This window comes from Thermobia domestica, chromosome 2, assembly GCF_964235325.1.
Source record: "Thermobia domestica chromosome 2, izTheDome1.hap1.1, whole genome shotgun sequence".
NCBI lineage: Eukaryota > Metazoa > Arthropoda > Insecta > Zygentoma > Lepismatidae > Thermobia > Thermobia domestica.
The window spans coordinates 281361587-281380974 of NC_137455.1; the positions used below are offsets into that span (position 1 = coordinate 281361587).

The 19388-nt window shown below is 35.0% G+C and overlaps 1 protein-coding gene across 2 annotated transcripts in view; it reads left to right on the top strand.

Annotated features, from left to right (window-relative positions):
* Positions 1–19388, top strand: part of LOC145678528 (carnitine O-palmitoyltransferase 1, liver isoform-like) — a 284824-nt gene that overhangs the window by 188866 nt on the left and 76570 nt on the right. For both annotated transcript variants that reach the window (XM_081748775.1, XM_081748776.1), the window contains one exon: positions 10051–10173. In XM_081748775.1, coding sequence (XP_081604901.1) covers positions 10051–10173 — 123 coding nt within the window. The remainder of the gene's footprint in view (positions 1–10050; positions 10174–19388) is intronic.

A 19388-nucleotide genomic window follows, 5' to 3' on the forward strand; every position in this document is an offset into this window, starting at 1 on the left:
TTCAGCCAGCAATTGTGGCGAACAGTGGCCAGACATGTGAGAACCTGAGACTACAATTCAGTGTGAGTGGAAAAACCATTCGGCAGCACCTCCATCAACTTGGGAAGCACTACAAGTTGGGTCGATGGGTCCCACATAATTTGACTCCGGGCCAGAAGTTAACGCTTGCAGACACCTGTGTTTCTTTGCTGTCTCGCCTGAAGAAAGAGCCATTTCTGGGCAAGTTGTTGACATGTGATGAGAAGTGGGACCTTTTGCGAAACTCCACGACGCCGTCATCATTGGTTAGCATCCCATGAACCGGTTCCAAAACAGCCGAAACCAGCACTACTTACGGCATCGTACATCGGGAATTGCTACCAGCTGGTCAGAGCATCAATTCAACTGTGTACTGTCAGTAGTTAACTCGAGATCAAGAAAAACTCAAAACTCTGGAGCCACTTCTGAATCGCAAAGGGGTCCTCCTATTACAGGACAACACTAAGCCCTCTGTAGCTAGGATGACCCAAGACACCATATTACGCCTTGGATGGGAAAAACGATTTCATCCGCCATATTGCTGGGATATTGCACCGTCCGATTATTAGCTGTTCCATTCCTTGGACAATCACCTCAGAGGACGCCAGTTCAAATCCCTAGTAAAGGTGCAAAGTGCAGTTAATACTTTCTTCGCTTCAGGCCCACCAAGTTCTACCGCGATGGAATCTCTGGTCTTCCAGAACGTTGGCAGGAGGTCATAGATGTTGATGGGGACTGATTTTAATCTTCCAGGTACATCTTAGGAGACATATCGATGTTCCAAAGGGGTAGGTGAAAGAGGGACAGAACTTTCTTGGTTATCTTTATGTAAGAGCGGCATAACATTATTGAGAACTATTTCTAGAAATAAAATAATTTGTTCTCTTGTGTACAGATTACTTAAGTATATAGTTTCCTTCTGTTACGTTTCTTATTATAGATTTATTGTATTATAGCAACTGTACACAATCTTAATAATAGGCAAGTGCTTCTTTTGTAAATAAGATTTAACAGTTTAAAATTGATCATTTATAAAATGTGTTAGGCATATCTTATTTTTTGTTTTTTTTTTCTTACCGTTATAGTAAGTATTAAGTGGGAAAGGTGTTAATATATATATATATATATATATATATATATATATATATATATATATATATATACAGGGTTCCCACATTCTGGAAAATCAGGGAAAGTCAGGGAATTGGAAACATGTCAGGGAAAGTCATGTAAAATATCATGGAAAGTCAGGGAACGTAAATGTGCAAGGATGGAGTACTGTATGTAAATGTGGACATGTAAAGAGAAAGGCAATGATACATTATTCCCAGTGATGATAGTGATACTAGTGTTGCTATTTCATACGGAGGAAATAAGGTAGTCTATGTATGTGTGTGTGTGTACAAATAGAGTGGCAAATCAGTATTACAATAGTGTGTTTTTGGATCATGCAATATCAACAGATCTACTGCAATCTTTTCTCAGCGGACTGTCCCCTCTTCCGCCAAACAACTTGCTGCAGGTGTCAATGGATGGGCCCAATGTTAATCATTGCTTCCTGAAGAACTTGAAAGAAAAACTGAATGAAGATTTCCCAGATGAAAAAAAAAAGGACATTGGTGTGTGTGTGGTTTACATGTTATCAATGGTTCAATCAAAAGTGGTATTCAATCTGCTAGGTGGGACTTGCACAGTTTTCTTCGTGACATATACTATTTGTTTTGTGATTCTCCAGCTCGTCGTGCAGATTACACTGCTTCCACTGGTAGCAAGATGTTTCCTTTAAAACACTGTGCAATAAGATGGGTAGAGAACGTAGCGTGTGTGGAACGTGCTTTACTTATTTTTGAAGACATAAAGCAGTTTGTACGAACAAATAAAGAGATCAAGAGTAAACCACTTAAAATGTGGAAGGTACAGGTGATGCTTTGATGAAGTGTAAATTATGTTTCTTCAAGACTGTCTCAGCAGAGTGTGAACCATTTTTAAGAAAATTTCCAGAGTCCTGAGCCATTTGTTTGTTTCCTGTACTCAGAACTTCTAAGTCTTTTAAGGAATCTAATGACTTGTTGTGTCAAACAAAGCAATATGAAACTTGCTGACAGTGCAGTGAAGCTTCTTGCATTAGATTTGACATCCAATGAAAACTTGTTGGAAGTAAGAAAGGTAGACATTGATATTAAGACAGAAAAACTACTAAAAGAGCTTAAAGCATCAGATAAAGATAAACTAGCTTTCAGGCTTGAGTGTCGAAACTTTTTGCTGGGTACAATCAAGAAGATTGTGGAAAGGAGCCCTCTGAAGTACAAACTGGTACGTGCTCTGTCAGCTTTGTATCCCAGTCTACAGAAGAACAATCCAGAACGTGCTCAGACTAGGATGAAATGCATTCTACAAACTCTACATGAGCGTAACATGATATCTGATTCTATAGCTGAGAAAGCAAAGAGTCAGTTTATGTCTTTCTGTACTGAAATCCAAGGATACCTTGCAGTTGACTTCAGAGAATATGAAGAGAAAATGTGCAGCACTAGGTTAGATGATTTCTTTGCAAAGGTATTGTCCAGAAACAAGAGTATGCTGATTTGTGGCATATTGTGAAAATATGTTTAATTTTATCTCACGGCAATGCTTCAGTGGAGGGCGGGTTCTCAGTCAATAAGACACTTATTGTAGAACACAAAATAGAAAACTCTCTAGTTGCACAGAGGCGGGTGCATGACACAATTATGTACTATGGAGGTGCAGAATCTGTTCCCATTGATCGAAGAATGCTTGTTTCAATTCGTTTAGCTCGGAGACGCTATGATGAATACCTTCAGCAGAAACGAATCCAGAGTGCAAAGGAAGGTAAAGTCAAAGCTGAAAAAAGAAAAGTATGTGCTGAAGTCAAGAAATTAGAAGCAAAGAAGAAACAATTGGAATTATGTTATAAACAAGAACAGGACGCTCTCGTACAACAAATTCAAGAACTGAAAGCAAAATGTAGTTCTGTTTAAAATGTGTGTAATACATATCTCAGAACTGTCACTGTTAGGATTTTCTTGACTGTATATTTTGTTGTTTTGTCAAGCCAAAAAATAACTAATTTCCTATGTCAAGGTATGTGGTATTGTATCATACATATATAATATTGTTATATACTTAAATATTAAATTTTGTCTAAATTGTTTAATATAATAAATACATAAATGGTAATTAAAGGAGTGTGATGGACGGCTATGGGGATGGAGGAGGGCGTTAAAAAAAGTGTATGATAGGACTTACCACATATCTTCCCATTGATATTGAAGAATTCAAGTCAGGGAAAACAAGAAATTTGAGTCAGGGAATGTCAGGGAAAGTCAGGGAAAAGGATCTTCACTTTTCTGTGGGAACCCTGATATATATATAAAACGTAGATAACAAATTGTTCCCTGCTCTATTTCGCTCAGTACCATTTAGTACATAAATCGAAGGAAAAACAACCCTTGTCGAAACAAGATTTTTTTCAGAAAAGTGAATAGAAAGATGCATGTTTGTGCATGTGTTAGAAGGTATCAGAGACACGTATAAAGAAACAGTTTTGCAGTTTCTCATACTGTATACTAAAGAAAGCTCTCTTTCCATTCTTGAAAGAAATTTTGTGTTTTGACAAGGGTTATTTTCCGAAAAGCCCCTCAACTGAATTAAAAATGGATATTTTTAATTAGATTATAGACTGACTTAATCATCAGGATTATATACTTGCAGACAGACAAGATTTTATATATATATATATATATATATATATATATATATAAATCATCAGCTGCTAATATCTACCATTTGTGGGAAGGTAACTTTTGGGCCTACCGTGATCAGTTTCGCACACGACAGAATAAAGTCGCTTATAACTCAGGCACTATTAGTCCTACACTAATATAAGGAGGCCTATACATTTTTTTTGGGGGGGGGGGGAAGAGCATAAACTTATTTAGACTTATTTAGACGACTTAGAGAAAACATTTTTCCGAATTCCTTCTTGTAAAGAATCTGTGGCTAAAAAACTGACGTCACGCGCAAGCAAAACTGAGTAAAAAGAAAATAAGAAAATCATTATACAGTGGAGTCTCGTTAATTCGAACTTGGATAATTCGAAATATTGGATAATTCGAACAGAAGTCCATTCCCCTTGAAAACTGTATTGAAAAGAATAGTAAAAAATCGTGGATAAATCGAACTTTTGAACCTATGTTTTGGATAATTCGAAGTAAATACAGGTGAAAATTTGTAATGTTGGACAGATGTAAACAGAGAAATACAGTTTTAACGTGTTTTCATTTATCCAGATGCAGCCAAAGGGAAGAGTAATACAAAAGATAAATAGAAAATCTATGTAATGATAAAGATGAAGGTGAGCTGGGGAAGAAGTAAAGGTAGAGAACGTGTGCCAATCTCATCTTGTTTAAGAATTGGTTGAAAATTTAAGATGAATTATTGATAAAGTCAACCAAATGTTATTAATATCGTATTCCACGCAATACCTGAAATTCAAGATTTATTGACTGTACAAAAACAATCAAATTTAAGCAAATGAGGTTTACGACTTCTTAAAAGTGAGAACAGAATATTCAAATTGTTACTGGTGTTTAATTGTTTGGGCTATTCAATGTATGTTGTAGTGTTGAACGTAAATATATTTTCCATTGTACACGTAGTTTGAATTATGTGGAGTCAATGTCGTTTGTTGGTTTGCGGTATTCGATCACGCAAATAATAAGCTGTTTTAAAGGTAATGTCTACACCATATGAATATGTTTTTGATGCACAGTACTTTGGTTTGTTTGTTGTTATATATGTGAAAATGAATGTTGTTGGATAATTCGAATTTTAGATAATTCGAAGTTTTTTCGTGTCCCCTTGGACTTCAAATTAAAAAGAGTCCACTGTATTTAGCTCAAAAATGCTCTAGAGTTAAATTGTAGAAGACAATTAGACAAACAAAATGAAAGAAAGTTTAGATTCTCTAGCTCCAATGATTACGGAGACATAGTGAAGAATAGAAACGGCTAAAATTTCGGCTTTCTTCCCCTACCCTCCTGAGGGTTTTTTTTTTCTGGCATCCAGCATTTTTGTGATCAGTGATGGGTATATATTCAAAAGATATCGGATGCCAAATTGTTACGTGATTTGCCCTTAGAACCTCAATTTTTAAGCCCTGATGCCTAGACTAATATATTCACCTGCTGCTTTTTTATCTACTTGAAACATACAGGTTGTGATTTTTGTTTCTGTTGTCTCACCATATGTTGTTTCTCTGATTTTCCTGCTTGTTAGACTATTTGTGTCATGTATTGTGTGAATTGCGTTTGGAAAACGTAATATACAGGGTGGCTCAAAAGTAGGTATACACCCCTGAATTGATCAAGTATAAGATTTTAGTTTATGGATTTATTTGTTTCGGCTGTTCCGAGCTTAAGGTAAAGAAACTAAATCTACCTAGTGGATAACAATAAGAAATAATATAAAATGCAATGAGCTGATCAGTACGGAACTGTATAGCCTACCTACTTTTGAGCCACCTTGTATTTTATTTTACCACAGTTTTAAAAGTTTTAATACAATCAATTGCACTATTAAGTAACCTGATTTACTCATATCTTCCATTCCTTCAAGGGGCAAAAGATACTATCCCGCGAAAAAGAGGCATTTTCTTTTGTGACAGATAATACATAAAATGACTGGATAATAGAGAACATAAATTTGTATTTAATGCATAGCTGTGTGGCAAAATGATTGTTATAGCTTTGATTCATATGTCGCAAAATATACTAGAGTGTATATTAATCTTTTAGCCTTTTCATGACCTCTGAAGATTTATTGATTTTTATATTTTCATCTTTTATTTTGTAGGACTTGGAGAGACACTTTTTCTAGAAGGTTTTTTTTTTGTTTGTTTGTTTGTTTGGAATACATGTATTTAAAGGAGCAGTTCGACTTAGAAATGCATTTTTTACAATTTATTTCCATTTGTAAAGTTGAAAATTCTAAAAGGAATGGTGTTTGATCGCGATACGTTCAGTCGTTAGCGAGTAACAGAGGAAGAAAGATTTTGTGATGACGTCATAGGTGGGCAAGGAGCGAGAGCAGGCTTACATACTACACAGTGCCAAGCATTTCGTTTGTAAGAGGTGCGGTGGCACGTTCTAAGTGCGGTTTCCTTTTCCAGAACTGATTGCAAAGACCTACAAATATCATCTGCATGTAGACCTACAAATATCATCTGATGGTGGGCTGTACAAATGTTTTTATAACACTATAAAACATATCCTATAAAGCATGAGTTCAGCGTTTAAAAAAAAAATCGAAACCAATATGTAAATAGATGGCGGACGAGATTGCTGCAACACCTAAGTACCTTTTCTTTAATCATTCTTTCGATTCCCAAACATAAGTATGTTCATTTTCACGTTTTGTTGCAATTTTTAACGCTGACCCTATAATTTTGTGATTCAAGGTATGTACAGGAGCGTAACATATGAGGCAAAAACGAAATAACATCTGTAAAGTTTGCCAGAATGCGAAAAACACTTCACCGGTTAAATTTCTTTTATTCTCATAGCTGTCCGCGGAACAACTCTCATCACCCGTTTCATCATCATTGTCACATGATACAGAGAAATTAAACGATGGATCAATGTCTTGGGGAACAGTCATCGTCACTGATTCCTTCTACAAGCCGGTATATTTCACTCCCTAATTCACATTATATACCTTATTTCTAAAGCAGTATCTTCAGAATCATGAGTGACATCGTCTCTATTACCCTCTAATGCCTCGTCTTGACTACAACCAACAAATGCGTCTTGTACGATATTTGTACGTTGGTAACTGGACATAGATCGGTGCTTGTTGAATGGCTCGGATTTTAAACCTTTCAATAATATACTTGGAACAGCATTCTTTCTCAGTTTGCGTGTAAATAATTCTCCTGACATTAGCCAGAAGTGGATCTACACGGTAAAAATTCAGGGGAGGTCAGAAACCAGACTATGATATGTATATCATGTTTACTAAAAACTTTCAGAAATATCTAAATAATAGCTTAAATCAATTTTGTCACTCAAAAACTGGGGGGACTAGGCCCCTGGCCCCAGCCTAGATCCGCCACTGGCATTAACTTTTCTTTCAGTAAACTTGACTTCTCGAAGGCACGCTCTTCAAGATGTTTGGAACACGAGTGATTTTATTTGGTACATTTTTTTCCCATTGATTTTCTTGAGCCATAATTTATATCGATCTGGTGATTTCTCACGACTTAGAAACGTAAGAAAAGATACTTTACGTCCTCAGCTTCAATTCCACAAGAATTACAACCGAAAACACAGTAGATGTTAGGCATTTCTACTTCACTTCACAGACATAGCACGCGCTGTACTAACACATGTTTTCTACTTCACACTAGTGTGTCTTTCAGAAAAAAATCCGGGGGGAAGGGACACTTAGTATTCGGAGAGGCACATTATTTTTACACAGTACTATTATATTTATTACATTATAAACGTAATATTTTGGTCTCCTCCGGGGGAATCTCTCAGAGCTCCGGGAGACAGTGCCACCCTAAAAACATGTCTGGAAGAAACCCTGTTTCGCACAACAATCGTAATTACTGCTCTCTCTCTCTACTCTTTTTTTATACTAATGCTATAGGAAAAACAACTAACAAAAACTTCCCTCAAGAATTCAACACAGAGCAAGACTGCTAACAAATCCAAAACACAATCTATTAAATCCAATGCACTATTAAAGGTTTATCAGCTGCGTACAAGGGAGTGGTTGCTGACTCACATTGAGTTTCTGGCGTATCCCACCCATGACGTCACCATTTACGATTCATCAAAAAACAGATGCCTGTAGAAGCTGAACAAGACGGCCTATCAAGATATAAAAAAATACGGGTCTCTTATTTTTTGTTTCTTTTTCTATTGCACCAAACTTGTTTTTAACTCGAACTGCTCCTTTAATATGCAGTAGGGAGCGTTCTAGTTTTCAAAGAGAGCGTTGGAACTAAATGAGTGATTGGGGGGTGATCGACTACTCAGGAGGCTTTTAGACTTTATTGGATGAAAGCCATTATGCATTTTACAAATTATCAATAGTTTAGACTGTTTTACAAATAATAATAATAATAATAATAATAATAATAATAATAATAATAATAATAATAATAATAATAATAATAATAATAATAATAATAATAATTATTATTATTATTATTATTATTATTATTATTATTATTATTATTATTATTATTATTATTATTATTATTATTATTATTATTATAGGTTACTTATAATAATAGTTGGTTGACATATTTACGATTCCGTTAAAATATCGGTCAAAGGAACGGTTTTTGGTCCTTTTCTTTTCGAGAGTTAGGAGGGCAGGCGTATGTTAAACAAGTGAACAAAATACATTTTTTCGGAGGGGATAAGGGAAAGATGGCTGATGTAAGGTAAATTATAGAGCAAAATTTCCTTCCATTTGATATATTTTCTTCAAGGTTGATTTTAAGGGTTTAGGCCTTTTTCTGGTTCTTAAACTCTTAAGTTTTATGCATGAGTGACGGAGGTCGCTAAGGATTATCACATTCATACAAAGCAGCACTTAGTTTGAAAAGCTTGAGAATCATTGATGTATAGCATGTGACAGCCATTTGCATTATCGTGACGGAAATTAATAGCCTCACTGCTGATGTACACGTTCTACAACTAATCATCCAATCAATCAAGAAGCTGGAAATGTAGTCTTCATCACATTCCCTTGTGCTACGTCTAGCATTCATCAATATTAACCGGGCAATTCTTTCAACGAGAAGAAAATAGGAATTTTGATTTTCATTTGATGTTTATCATAAAGACTTTCAATTGTATTAATATTAATATTATTATAAAGGAAATTCGTGTTATTATTCAGTTCAAAACCTTTTTTCGTCGCGAATTCTGTTGAGGAATTTGAGGCTTAAAATGTATACAACGATAATCATGCCTCTTGTACTCCATGGTTGCGAAACATGGTCGCTTATTCTAAAAGAAGAACGCAGACTGAAAGTATTTGAGAACACGATCCTAAGACTAATATTTGGACCCAAGAGGAACGGAAATGGGGAATGGCGGAAACTTCATAACGAAGAACTGCATAATTAATATCGTTTACCAAACATTGTTAGAGTTATCAAATCTAGAAGGCTTAGATGGGCAGGTCATATAACCAGAATGGAAGAAAGTAACTAAAAATCCAATCGGAAAATGACCATTAGAAAGACGTAGGTGTAGATGGGAGGACAATGTTAAGATGGGTCTCGCAGAAATAGGAATAAAAAGTAAAAACTGGATCCAGTTAGCTAAGAATAGAAGTCAATGGAGAGCTTTTGTGAACGTGGCATGAACCTCCGGGTTCCATAGACCATAGGGCTAGTTATTTATTATTATTATCATAAAAAAAAGTGTGTTTCAGTTCCAGTTACAAGGAGAAAGATGATATTAAAGTTTTCTTACGTCGACGAGAACAGGATCGCTAAACGCTACTTAATATTTATTTTCAGTTATACAGTCAGAGACAAAAGCTATTTCCGTTTAATGAAATTAGTTTTTTAAATAACCAGAGTGGAAGAACAAATTGAGTACAGTTTTCAGTAAATTAGAAAGAATTCAGTTTTGTGTACGTTCCAGCCATACCATCGTTATCCCTAAAATAAATTTTACCAAACGGAAAGAGCTTTTGTCGCTGAGTATAGTACTTCCAATACTTGGGGGAGAATATTGTAAGTGGTACTTAGGTTACCTATGAGTGATCTGCCTTTAACTAACAAGTAAGTTATTTTGCTATTTGATGAGTTACTTTATGTCTTTTTCCAACCGTTATATAATGTAAATTCAATTTCTAGGGAAAAAATACAATATATCTCGAAGATAAGTTTTGTTGTCAAGTAATATTTTCATTGTACACATATTCTTTCATATATCGTGAAGTTAATGTGCTAATGCTTTTCTTTTTCTTTCTTTCTTTTAGGTTCGCCAGTATGGTTGAGAGCAGTTTCAGTAGCCTTGATTATTTCTATAACTTTCTTTCTAATTTTAATGAAAGTTCGTCAGTATTTGTTAAAACTGTTGCTTTCCTACCATGGCTGGATGTGTAAGTATATCTTGATGTGTTGAATTCATGCATTCATATTACTTTGTGATTCATTATATTAAAATATTCAGTTTCTTTTTCCAACTATATGTGTTTTTACTTCATTATCCTTACTTGACATGTACCTGTATTATTTCCCGTGCCATGCACGTACCTGTATTATTTCTTATGTCTTTAGTGTAATATAGCTAGGATTTACGTGTAGAGAAGTGGGAGGATGCGATGGCTTACAGGAGAACAGTATTACACGGGTCACCTGAGTACACGGAGCAACATCATCATGTATTACAATTCTACTTTGTCGTGTATATATAAAGGTGTTCATTAGTCCCGCCGTCACTGCTCACTATCAATTATATACCTATATCTTATTGGAGACTTGGGTCAAAGAATTCCTCTGAAGGTACCTCAGAGCTAAAAGTCCAATAGCGTGAGGTCAGTGTAACGTGATAGCCACTTAATTGGTTAATCCGACGACCTATCCAGGTTCTAGGGACCTGTACATCCAGCTGTTTCAACAATGTGTTTTCATAATAGGGGTGCCATTCTGCTGGAATTGAGAAAAATTTGAAACATTACCTATGGGGGAAAGCAATATAGGTACAACAGATTAGTCCGACAGCTGTAAATATTCTGGGTCTTTGAGAGTACTCTTAGTGAAGAACGGGCCAATGAGTCGTGACTCACATCCATACAAAAGCAGGAGTAACCCAACGAGGAGTTGTCCAGACAGTGCCGTATATTTTGTTTGTTTACCTCATTACTGGCATAAAAATAAGATTCATCGGAGAAGCAGATTTTCATTGATAGATGGACATCGTGCAGCCGCTGTGTTCTGCAGAGGGCTTCCGACGATCGGGGCCAAGTATTCCATAAGGTATATCTGCAGCTTATAGAGATCCCTCTTGTTTGCCGACAGGATTCTGATAATGGATGTTCGAGGGACACGAATTCCGGTGGCATACCGACGGATGCCGCGTTATGGGCTCACGCATACACATGCAAGGACTACTGTTGGTGCTTCATCCGTTGATTTCCTTGGTCGCTCTGAACGATGTTTGTGGACAACGAAACTGGTCTCGGGGAACTTCCGCAGTAGCGTAAGGACGGCGGTGTGGGTGATATTGTCACGTTGTTGACGCTGGTGGTTGAAATATTCGGTAAAACGAGTAACGCAAATCTCAAACTGATTTCAGTTTGCTCCTCCTGGATTACTTTCAGGATACTTAACGTTACTGCAACTGAAACATGATAGAACATTGATTACGAACCACACTGTTGGCTTTTAGGTAAAATCGGATTCTTCCATACGTGTTGCGTCTTTAACAAAGAAGAAAGTATAAATTATCAAACGTATCGCTAATTTCTAATAATATTTTATGCTTTTCGCATTGCACCTGCAACAGAGGAGAACACGTTGATTATCAACCACACCACTGCCTTCAGGAAAGAGTTTTTTCTTGACTTAGATTTTTTTTTTTTTTTTTAGCTTTTGGTAGCGTGAATCGATATATCTCATACCCTTTCCCATTTATGTAATTGGACTTTGATTTAAGATAGCGACCACTCGGTCGCGTTTCTAAAAGCTTAGACCTCATCCACAATGTTCACGCACAGTTTTTAAGAACGACTTGTGTGTATGCAACCCTCATTACATGTTTGGCGTGCAGCCTTAACAGCAGATTAAAAACCCGGACAATGGACTTTCTCTTCTTTTATCCAGGTTCTGAATTACAACGGTGCTTATATATACATACTGCAAAAGAAAAAAAAAACCTGCATAGTTAATTAATAACTAGTAAGGTCAATTTTATTGTCCATAAAGTAGACTTAGACAACGAGCTTGACAAGAATGTAGACTATCTCAGAAACATTAGTAGTTTACTAAGCATTGAATAATACAATTAAGCACAGACATCGTATTATTCTTTGATTTACACAATATACGCACATTTTAGAACAGGAAAAAAGTCGGGATCGGACTGATTTATATTCTCTTTCTCTTCATTTCTTTTATCTGGTATTTCACTTGCATTTCCATTTTACGTTTTCTTTGAATCCATAATGTGCAGGTATAGCATAGCCGTATAATGAGCTACTAACGGCCAAGTAATCTGCAGATTTGCCGCTTACGTGAATCATGACATGTTAGTGGTCCATCGGTGATGCACAATAGGAGGTAGAAGATTTCTATAGCAAACGTGCCTCTCCAATCTATCCACCCATACTCCCGTAACACACCGGAAAGCGCTTGAATAGAAAGTTCGTTCGGGCCGTCCTTACTGACAGGACTGTACCTGACAGACGCCAGTGCTATCAGTGCCACCGTAGGCCCGCATGCGAATACATGAACAGTAATTAACGATCGTTTGAAGCAGGTATGCGTTCTTCTTGCGCGACTACTCTTGACGTCTTCTCATCACCGAGGAGGAATGATATATAGTAAACAAAGAGGAAGGGAGTGATATTCAGCGTTGAGAGTTATTTGTGTATAGAACACAATGACGGAAGTGCACATATTCGTAAATGTGCAGGTGAGCAGGGCAAATGGGTCTTTGCACTCGCCATACATTACCTACAACTGGCATTCTGGTATGAGGGCAAAAACTACATATCACATTTGCCTCGTCTTAATTCCGATTAGTATTTCGTCGTCAATCATGTCTTTCGAGCGTATCTGGTTACTTTGTGGTACCAAATTTCACATAAGTAAATCCCCACGCTAAGCGGGTTTGCATATCCAGGCTCCTAACTATGAAAATATTTACGATCACTCCAACCCCAATCATTTCACAGATTCAACCTGTTGTATATAAGTTATTAGGACGTAAAATTGAATGTAATTTATACGAAAAACCCTTTTATGCATTGCAAGACCTGTAACGTCCAAATATTCACCACAAACTTATAGTTGTATCGACATAAACAAACAAACAAACAAAAAAAAAAAAAAAGTGTGGAGCACGAAACCACTTTACACAAAAGTCAAAAGAGGTCATTGAAGACATAACAACTGGTCGAGCGGTTTGTGTCACTAGTTTATCAATCAGAAGTTTCTGTGTTCAAACCCTGTAGAAAATATTCTTTTTTTTTTTCTGAAAAGTGTGTTCCTATTTTCATCAGAGAACTGAGAACATTTCTTTGAATAAATCTTTGGAAACTACTTTTCTCTCAAATTCGATTAGAAGCGAACATTATATGAATTGCTAATCTAAAATCCACAGCTGAGAACAAAATATTAAGTATGTTCAATATGTCATTATTATCATTTGATTTGTAATTAAAAACTAATTATAAGCATTGACGATTTCAGAAGATTCTCCCCGGTAATGGTCAAGATATGAATGAGAAAAAAACTGATAAAACATTATTAGTCCACTTTGAGCATGATCGAAAATAACTTATGGCCACGAAGGGGAAATTTATGTCGACAGGGTCTCAAATTCTCCGACGGGTCATGACCTGAAATTATCATTGTTTGAAAGGTTTCCTTAACAAATAGAATATTATATTTATTTCTCGTTCTACGTTTTGAAATGGAAAAATCATAATTTTAAATAGAATTATAATACGATAAGCATAAAGATTTATACAACTAATGAAGTAAATATCCTTGTGTAAGTTATCGATTTCTATTCGGATTAAAACTCGAATACTCGTTTGCATCACACTTTAAAGTAATTCCTCTCTCTATATATATTTCCTACTGGAAAGCATGTTTAACTCCAATTACTTAATCAATATTTTTAATAATATATTTTTATTGTAATACTCTTACTATTCAATGTTGTATGCACTTAATTTCTCAAAGCAAAACCTCACAAATGTATAATTGACTAGTAAATATTATCAAATAAATTATCATTTAGTTTACGTAAATATTGCATCGCCTGATTTGAAACTTCGTATTTTAAATAATAATAATAATAATAATAATAATAATAATAATAATAATAATAATAATAATAATAATAATAATAATAATAGTAGTAGTAGTAGTAGTAGTAATAAAATCATAGCCATATCTTTATCAGAATTTCAGGCTTAGTCAATAAATGAATTCAACATAGTCTCTATTCGAAGCTCTATTTAATCGAATCAGATAGAAATACGAAGAGGAACTTCGAGAACAGGTAAAAGAAAAATGTTACTTTGGTGGGTTTGGAAGTAACTTTTCAGAGGGTTTTTTTTTTTTTTTTTTTTTTTTTTTTTTTTTTTTTTTTTTTACAAATTACAGACAAATGCCTTGGACACTTTTTTCTTTTCTTTAAGTTAACTGATTCACCGAACGTATCTGACATATGAGTAACTTGTCTCTATTTTCTACTCGGTTATACACGTTTTACACTCTTTTCCATTAACCTTGAACGACAAGAACACGAACACAAAAACATCCACATAGGTATGACAGTTAAAATTCCTAACTACCCCCACGGGGAATCGAACCCGGGACCACATACACCTAAGGCACACGTGCTAGCCACTAGACCAGCGGGAAGAGCAAATGAAAAGTATTTTGTAGTGTCTGAAGTTTATAGCTATTTCACTCTGTTGTAGTAGGCCTATGTCTATTGATTTTTTAATGTTTACCGTATTCGTTACTTTGAGGAATGATATATATTATTGATATAGGCTTTATTACATATTCGGCCATAAATATTATATAAATTATCAGAATTATTCATGATCTTTCATGGAAATTCACTGGTGCATGCACAGTAGACAGACAGTGTAATTGGAAGATGAGTTCAACAGAGATTATATATTCCGCCGATTATATTTTATTTAATAACTATTTAGAAGAGATAACGAAAACGAGTCTACATAATGAAGATGGAATTTCCGTAGAAGATAGAATGGTGAGGTGTATACGGTTTGGGGTTGATATGGTTGTTGTTGCAGAATCTAAAAAGAAAATTAATAAGATGTAGAAAACTTGAGAAAGGCTTGTGAAGAATATGGGATGAAAATAAATGTTAGAAAGACAAAATCCATGGTGATTGAAACGAAGCGATCGGTGTGAAATATAGAAGTAGGAGCGGGAAAAAACAACAAGTGATTAGTTTTCGATATCTGAGTACTATTACTAGTGATGATATGACATGCGAACGTGAAATAAAAGCAAGGATAGAAATGGCGAAAAGAGCCTTTAGGATGGAGGAAATAGTATTTTGAGGGGACCACGAATAGAGTTCTAAAGAAAAAGACTCATAAAAGGCTTCGTTTACTGTATTTTACTGTATTTATAGGACATAAACATGGACGAAACTGTAGAAACTGTTAAGAAGGAACTGTATCATGACGGATGTGCTAGAGGGTATGGTGGCAGGGAAGAGAGGGAGAGGACGAATTAGACTATATAGAAACAGAATTAGGCTATTGGCGATATCAAAACAGAAAAATCGTATGTGAAGATGGAGAGGTTAACAGAAGATCGTGGAGCATGGCAGCTTCTCAGCTGCGGTAAGTGACCCGCTGGTAATGGCGGAATACTTCTGATATAATGATACTGATTATGCACAGTAGGAACAGAAATATCCACTTTACTGTCATTGCTAATACGAATCACAATGCAAATTTCTACAGGTTTGCAAAATACCTCGCTCTAAAAGCTGTAGAAAACTATCTGTTACTATGCGAGGGAAAATCATAGGTCGAGCAACAATTAGACAAATTGCCATTCAGATAGCTAGGGGTATGAGCTGTGACGAGAAAACAGTGAAGAAATTGATTTAGCGGTATGAAGAAGGTAGTGAATATTTCACATCTTGGCCAAGAAGTAGGAGACCAATAATAATAATAATAATAATAATAATAATAATAATAATAATAATAATAATAATAATAATCCCAGGAATTTATATTTATTTCCAGCAAGACTTTTGCATACCCTCCTAGTGCAATATGTTTTTGTAAAACGGCAATTATAAAATTGTCAAGCTGAATTTGAAAGTCATAATAAGTAGTGCTTTATTTATTTATTGCACAATTCTTTTATGCCAGTAGCTTTCGCCACCTTACTCGCTCTTCATGCTTACTCAGGAGAAAGCTGCGGGTCCCTAGGTTGGGAACTACTGCTTTCCACCAAGGAATTCAGACATCCTGTTAGAAATTTGTGTTCTGACCAACATCAGAAAGTTGTGTTCTTCTGTTTCTACTGCGCATGCACCAGTGAATTTCCATGAAAGATCATGAATAATTCTGATAATTTATATAATATTTATGGCCGAATATGTAATAAAACCTATATCAATAATATATATCATTCCTCAAAGTAACGAATACGGTAAACATTAAAAAATCAATAGACATACTACAACAGGGTGAAATAGCTATAAACTTCAGACACTACAAAATACATTTCATTTGCTCTTCCCGCTGGTCTAGTGGCTAGCACGTGTGCCTTAGGTGTATGTGGTCCCGGGTTCGATTCCCCGTGGGGGAAGTTAGGAATTTTAACTGTCATACCTATGTGGATGTTTTTGTGTTCGTGTTCTTGTCGTTCAAGGTTAATGGAAAAGAGTGTAAAACGTGTATAACCGAGTAGAAAATAGAGACAAGTTACTCATATGTCAGATACGTTCGGTGAATCAGTTAACTTGAAGAAAAGAAAAAAGTGTTCAAGGCATTTGTCTGTAATTTGTAAAAAAAAAAAAAAAAAAAAAAAAAAAAAAAAAAAAAAAACCTCTTAAAAGTTACTTCCAAACCCACCAAAGTGACATTTTTTTTACCTGTTCTCGAAGTTCCTCTTCGTATTTCTATCTGATTCGATTAAATAGAGCTTCGAATAGAGACTATGTTGAATTCATTTATTGACTAAGCCTGAAATTCTGATAAAGATATGGCTATGATTTTATTACTACTACTACTACTACTACTACTATTATTATTATTATTATTATTATTATTATTATTATTATTATTATTATTATTATTATTATTATTATTATTATTATTATTATTTAAAATACGAAGTTTCAAATCAGGCGATGCAATATTTATGTAAACTAAATGATAATTTATTTGATAATATTTACTAGTCAATTATACATTTGTGAGGTTTTGCTTTGAGAAATTAAGTGCATACAACATTGAATAGTAAGAGTATTACAATAAAAATATATTATTAAAAATATTGATTAAGTAATTGGAGTTAAACATGCTTTCCAGTAGGAAATATATATAGAGAGAGGAATTACTTTAAAGTGTGATGCAAACGAGTATTCGAGTTTTAATCCGAATAGAAATCGATAACTTACACAAGGATATTTACTTCATTAGTTGTATAAATCTTTATGCTTATCGTATTATAATTCTATTTAAAATTATGATTTTTCCATTTCAAAACGTAGAACGAGAAATAAATATAATATTCTATTTGTTAAGGAAATCTTTCAAACAATGATAATTTCAGGTCATGACCCGTCGGAGAATTTGAGACCCTGTCGACATAAATTTCCCCTTCATGGCCATAAGTTATCTTCGATCATGCTCAAATGGACTAATAATGTTTTATCAGTTTCTCATTCATATATTGACGATTACCGGGGGAGAATCTTCTGAAATTGTCAATGCTTATAATTAGTTTTTCACTACAAATCAAAGGATAATAATGACATATTGAACATACTTAATATTTTTTTCTCAGCTGTGGATGTTAGATTTTCAATTCATATAATGTTCGCTTCTAATCGAATTTGAGAGATAAGTAGTTTCCAAAGATTTATTCAAAGAAATGTTCTCAGTTCTCTGATGAAAATAGGAACACACTTTTCAGGAAAAAAAAGAATATTTTCTACAGGGTTTGAACACAGAAACTTCTGATTGATAGACTAGTGACACAAACCGCTCGACCAGTTGTTATGTCTTCAATGACCTCTTTTGACTTTTGTGTAAAGTGGTTTCGTGCTCCACACTTTTTTTTTTTTGTTTGTTTGTTTGTTTATGTCGATACAACTATAAGTTTGTGGTGAATATTTGGACGTTACAGGTCTTGCAATGCATAAAAGGGTTTTTCGTATAAATTACAGTCAATTTTACGTCCTAATAACTTATATACGACACGTTGAATCTGTGAAATGATTGGGGTTGGAGTGATCGTAAATATTTTCATAGTTAGGAGCCTGGATATGCAAACCCGCTTAGCGTGGGGATTTACTTATGTGAAATTTGGTACCTTGTCTTCCAATAGCATAACATGTGTTTCATTAACACAAGGGCAACTCACTATACGGTTCTGCCATGGCCTGCAGGCCTTCAGACCTAAGGCTTATCAAACATGGACAGATATGACATGGCATGGCATGATGGGATAGTACTTGACTTGCCAAAGATCATTACCGAGCTACACCAACATCTACAGTTAGTGGTGGCATCACACCACAGACATTCAGCATATAAATGATCCGCTACTATCTGAACTAGGGATGGCCAATTCCGGAATTTTTACTTTCCGGATTCCGGAAAGTAAAATCGGAAAATTCCGGAATTCGGAAAAATTCCGGAATTCGGAAAAAATCCGAAATTCGGAAAAATTCCGGAATTCGGAAAAATTCCGGAATTCAGAAAAATTCCGGAATTCGGAAAAAATCCGGATTTCGGAAAAATTCCGGAATTCGGAAAAATTCCGGATTTCGGAAAAATTCCGGAATTCGGAAAAATTCCGGATTTCGGAAAAAATCCGGAATTCAGAAAATATCCGGAATTCGGAAAAATTCCGGATTTCGGAAAAAATCCGGATTTCGGAAAAAATCCGGAATTCGGAAAAAAATCGGAATTCGGAAAAAATCCGTATTTCGGAAAAATTCCGGAATTCGGAAAAAATCCGTATTTCGGAAAAATTCCGGAATTCGGAAAAATTATTTTTTCTTTTTGTAATCCTAAGAATTTTGTTCAAATGCAAACGAACAAATTTCCTTTTTGTAATCCTAAGAATGTATGATGCAAGTTAAGCTGAAACTTACATCCTAAAGTATACACTACTCAATCTTCCCATGGTTAATGAGATGTAGTCCAAAAGTACGATGTACTCCTAGTATTTAATTTTCTGTTTTACTGTGATATTGTCCAGATGTAAGACATATCACACTGAGATAAACAACTTGACACAATGAAGATGTTATCATACATAGTTTTCCAGAAAATCGTGAGAAACGATTTTTTATGAAGTTAAAATATGCGTCGCTTGTTGCCAGTGTGATGCAATTGATAACTTT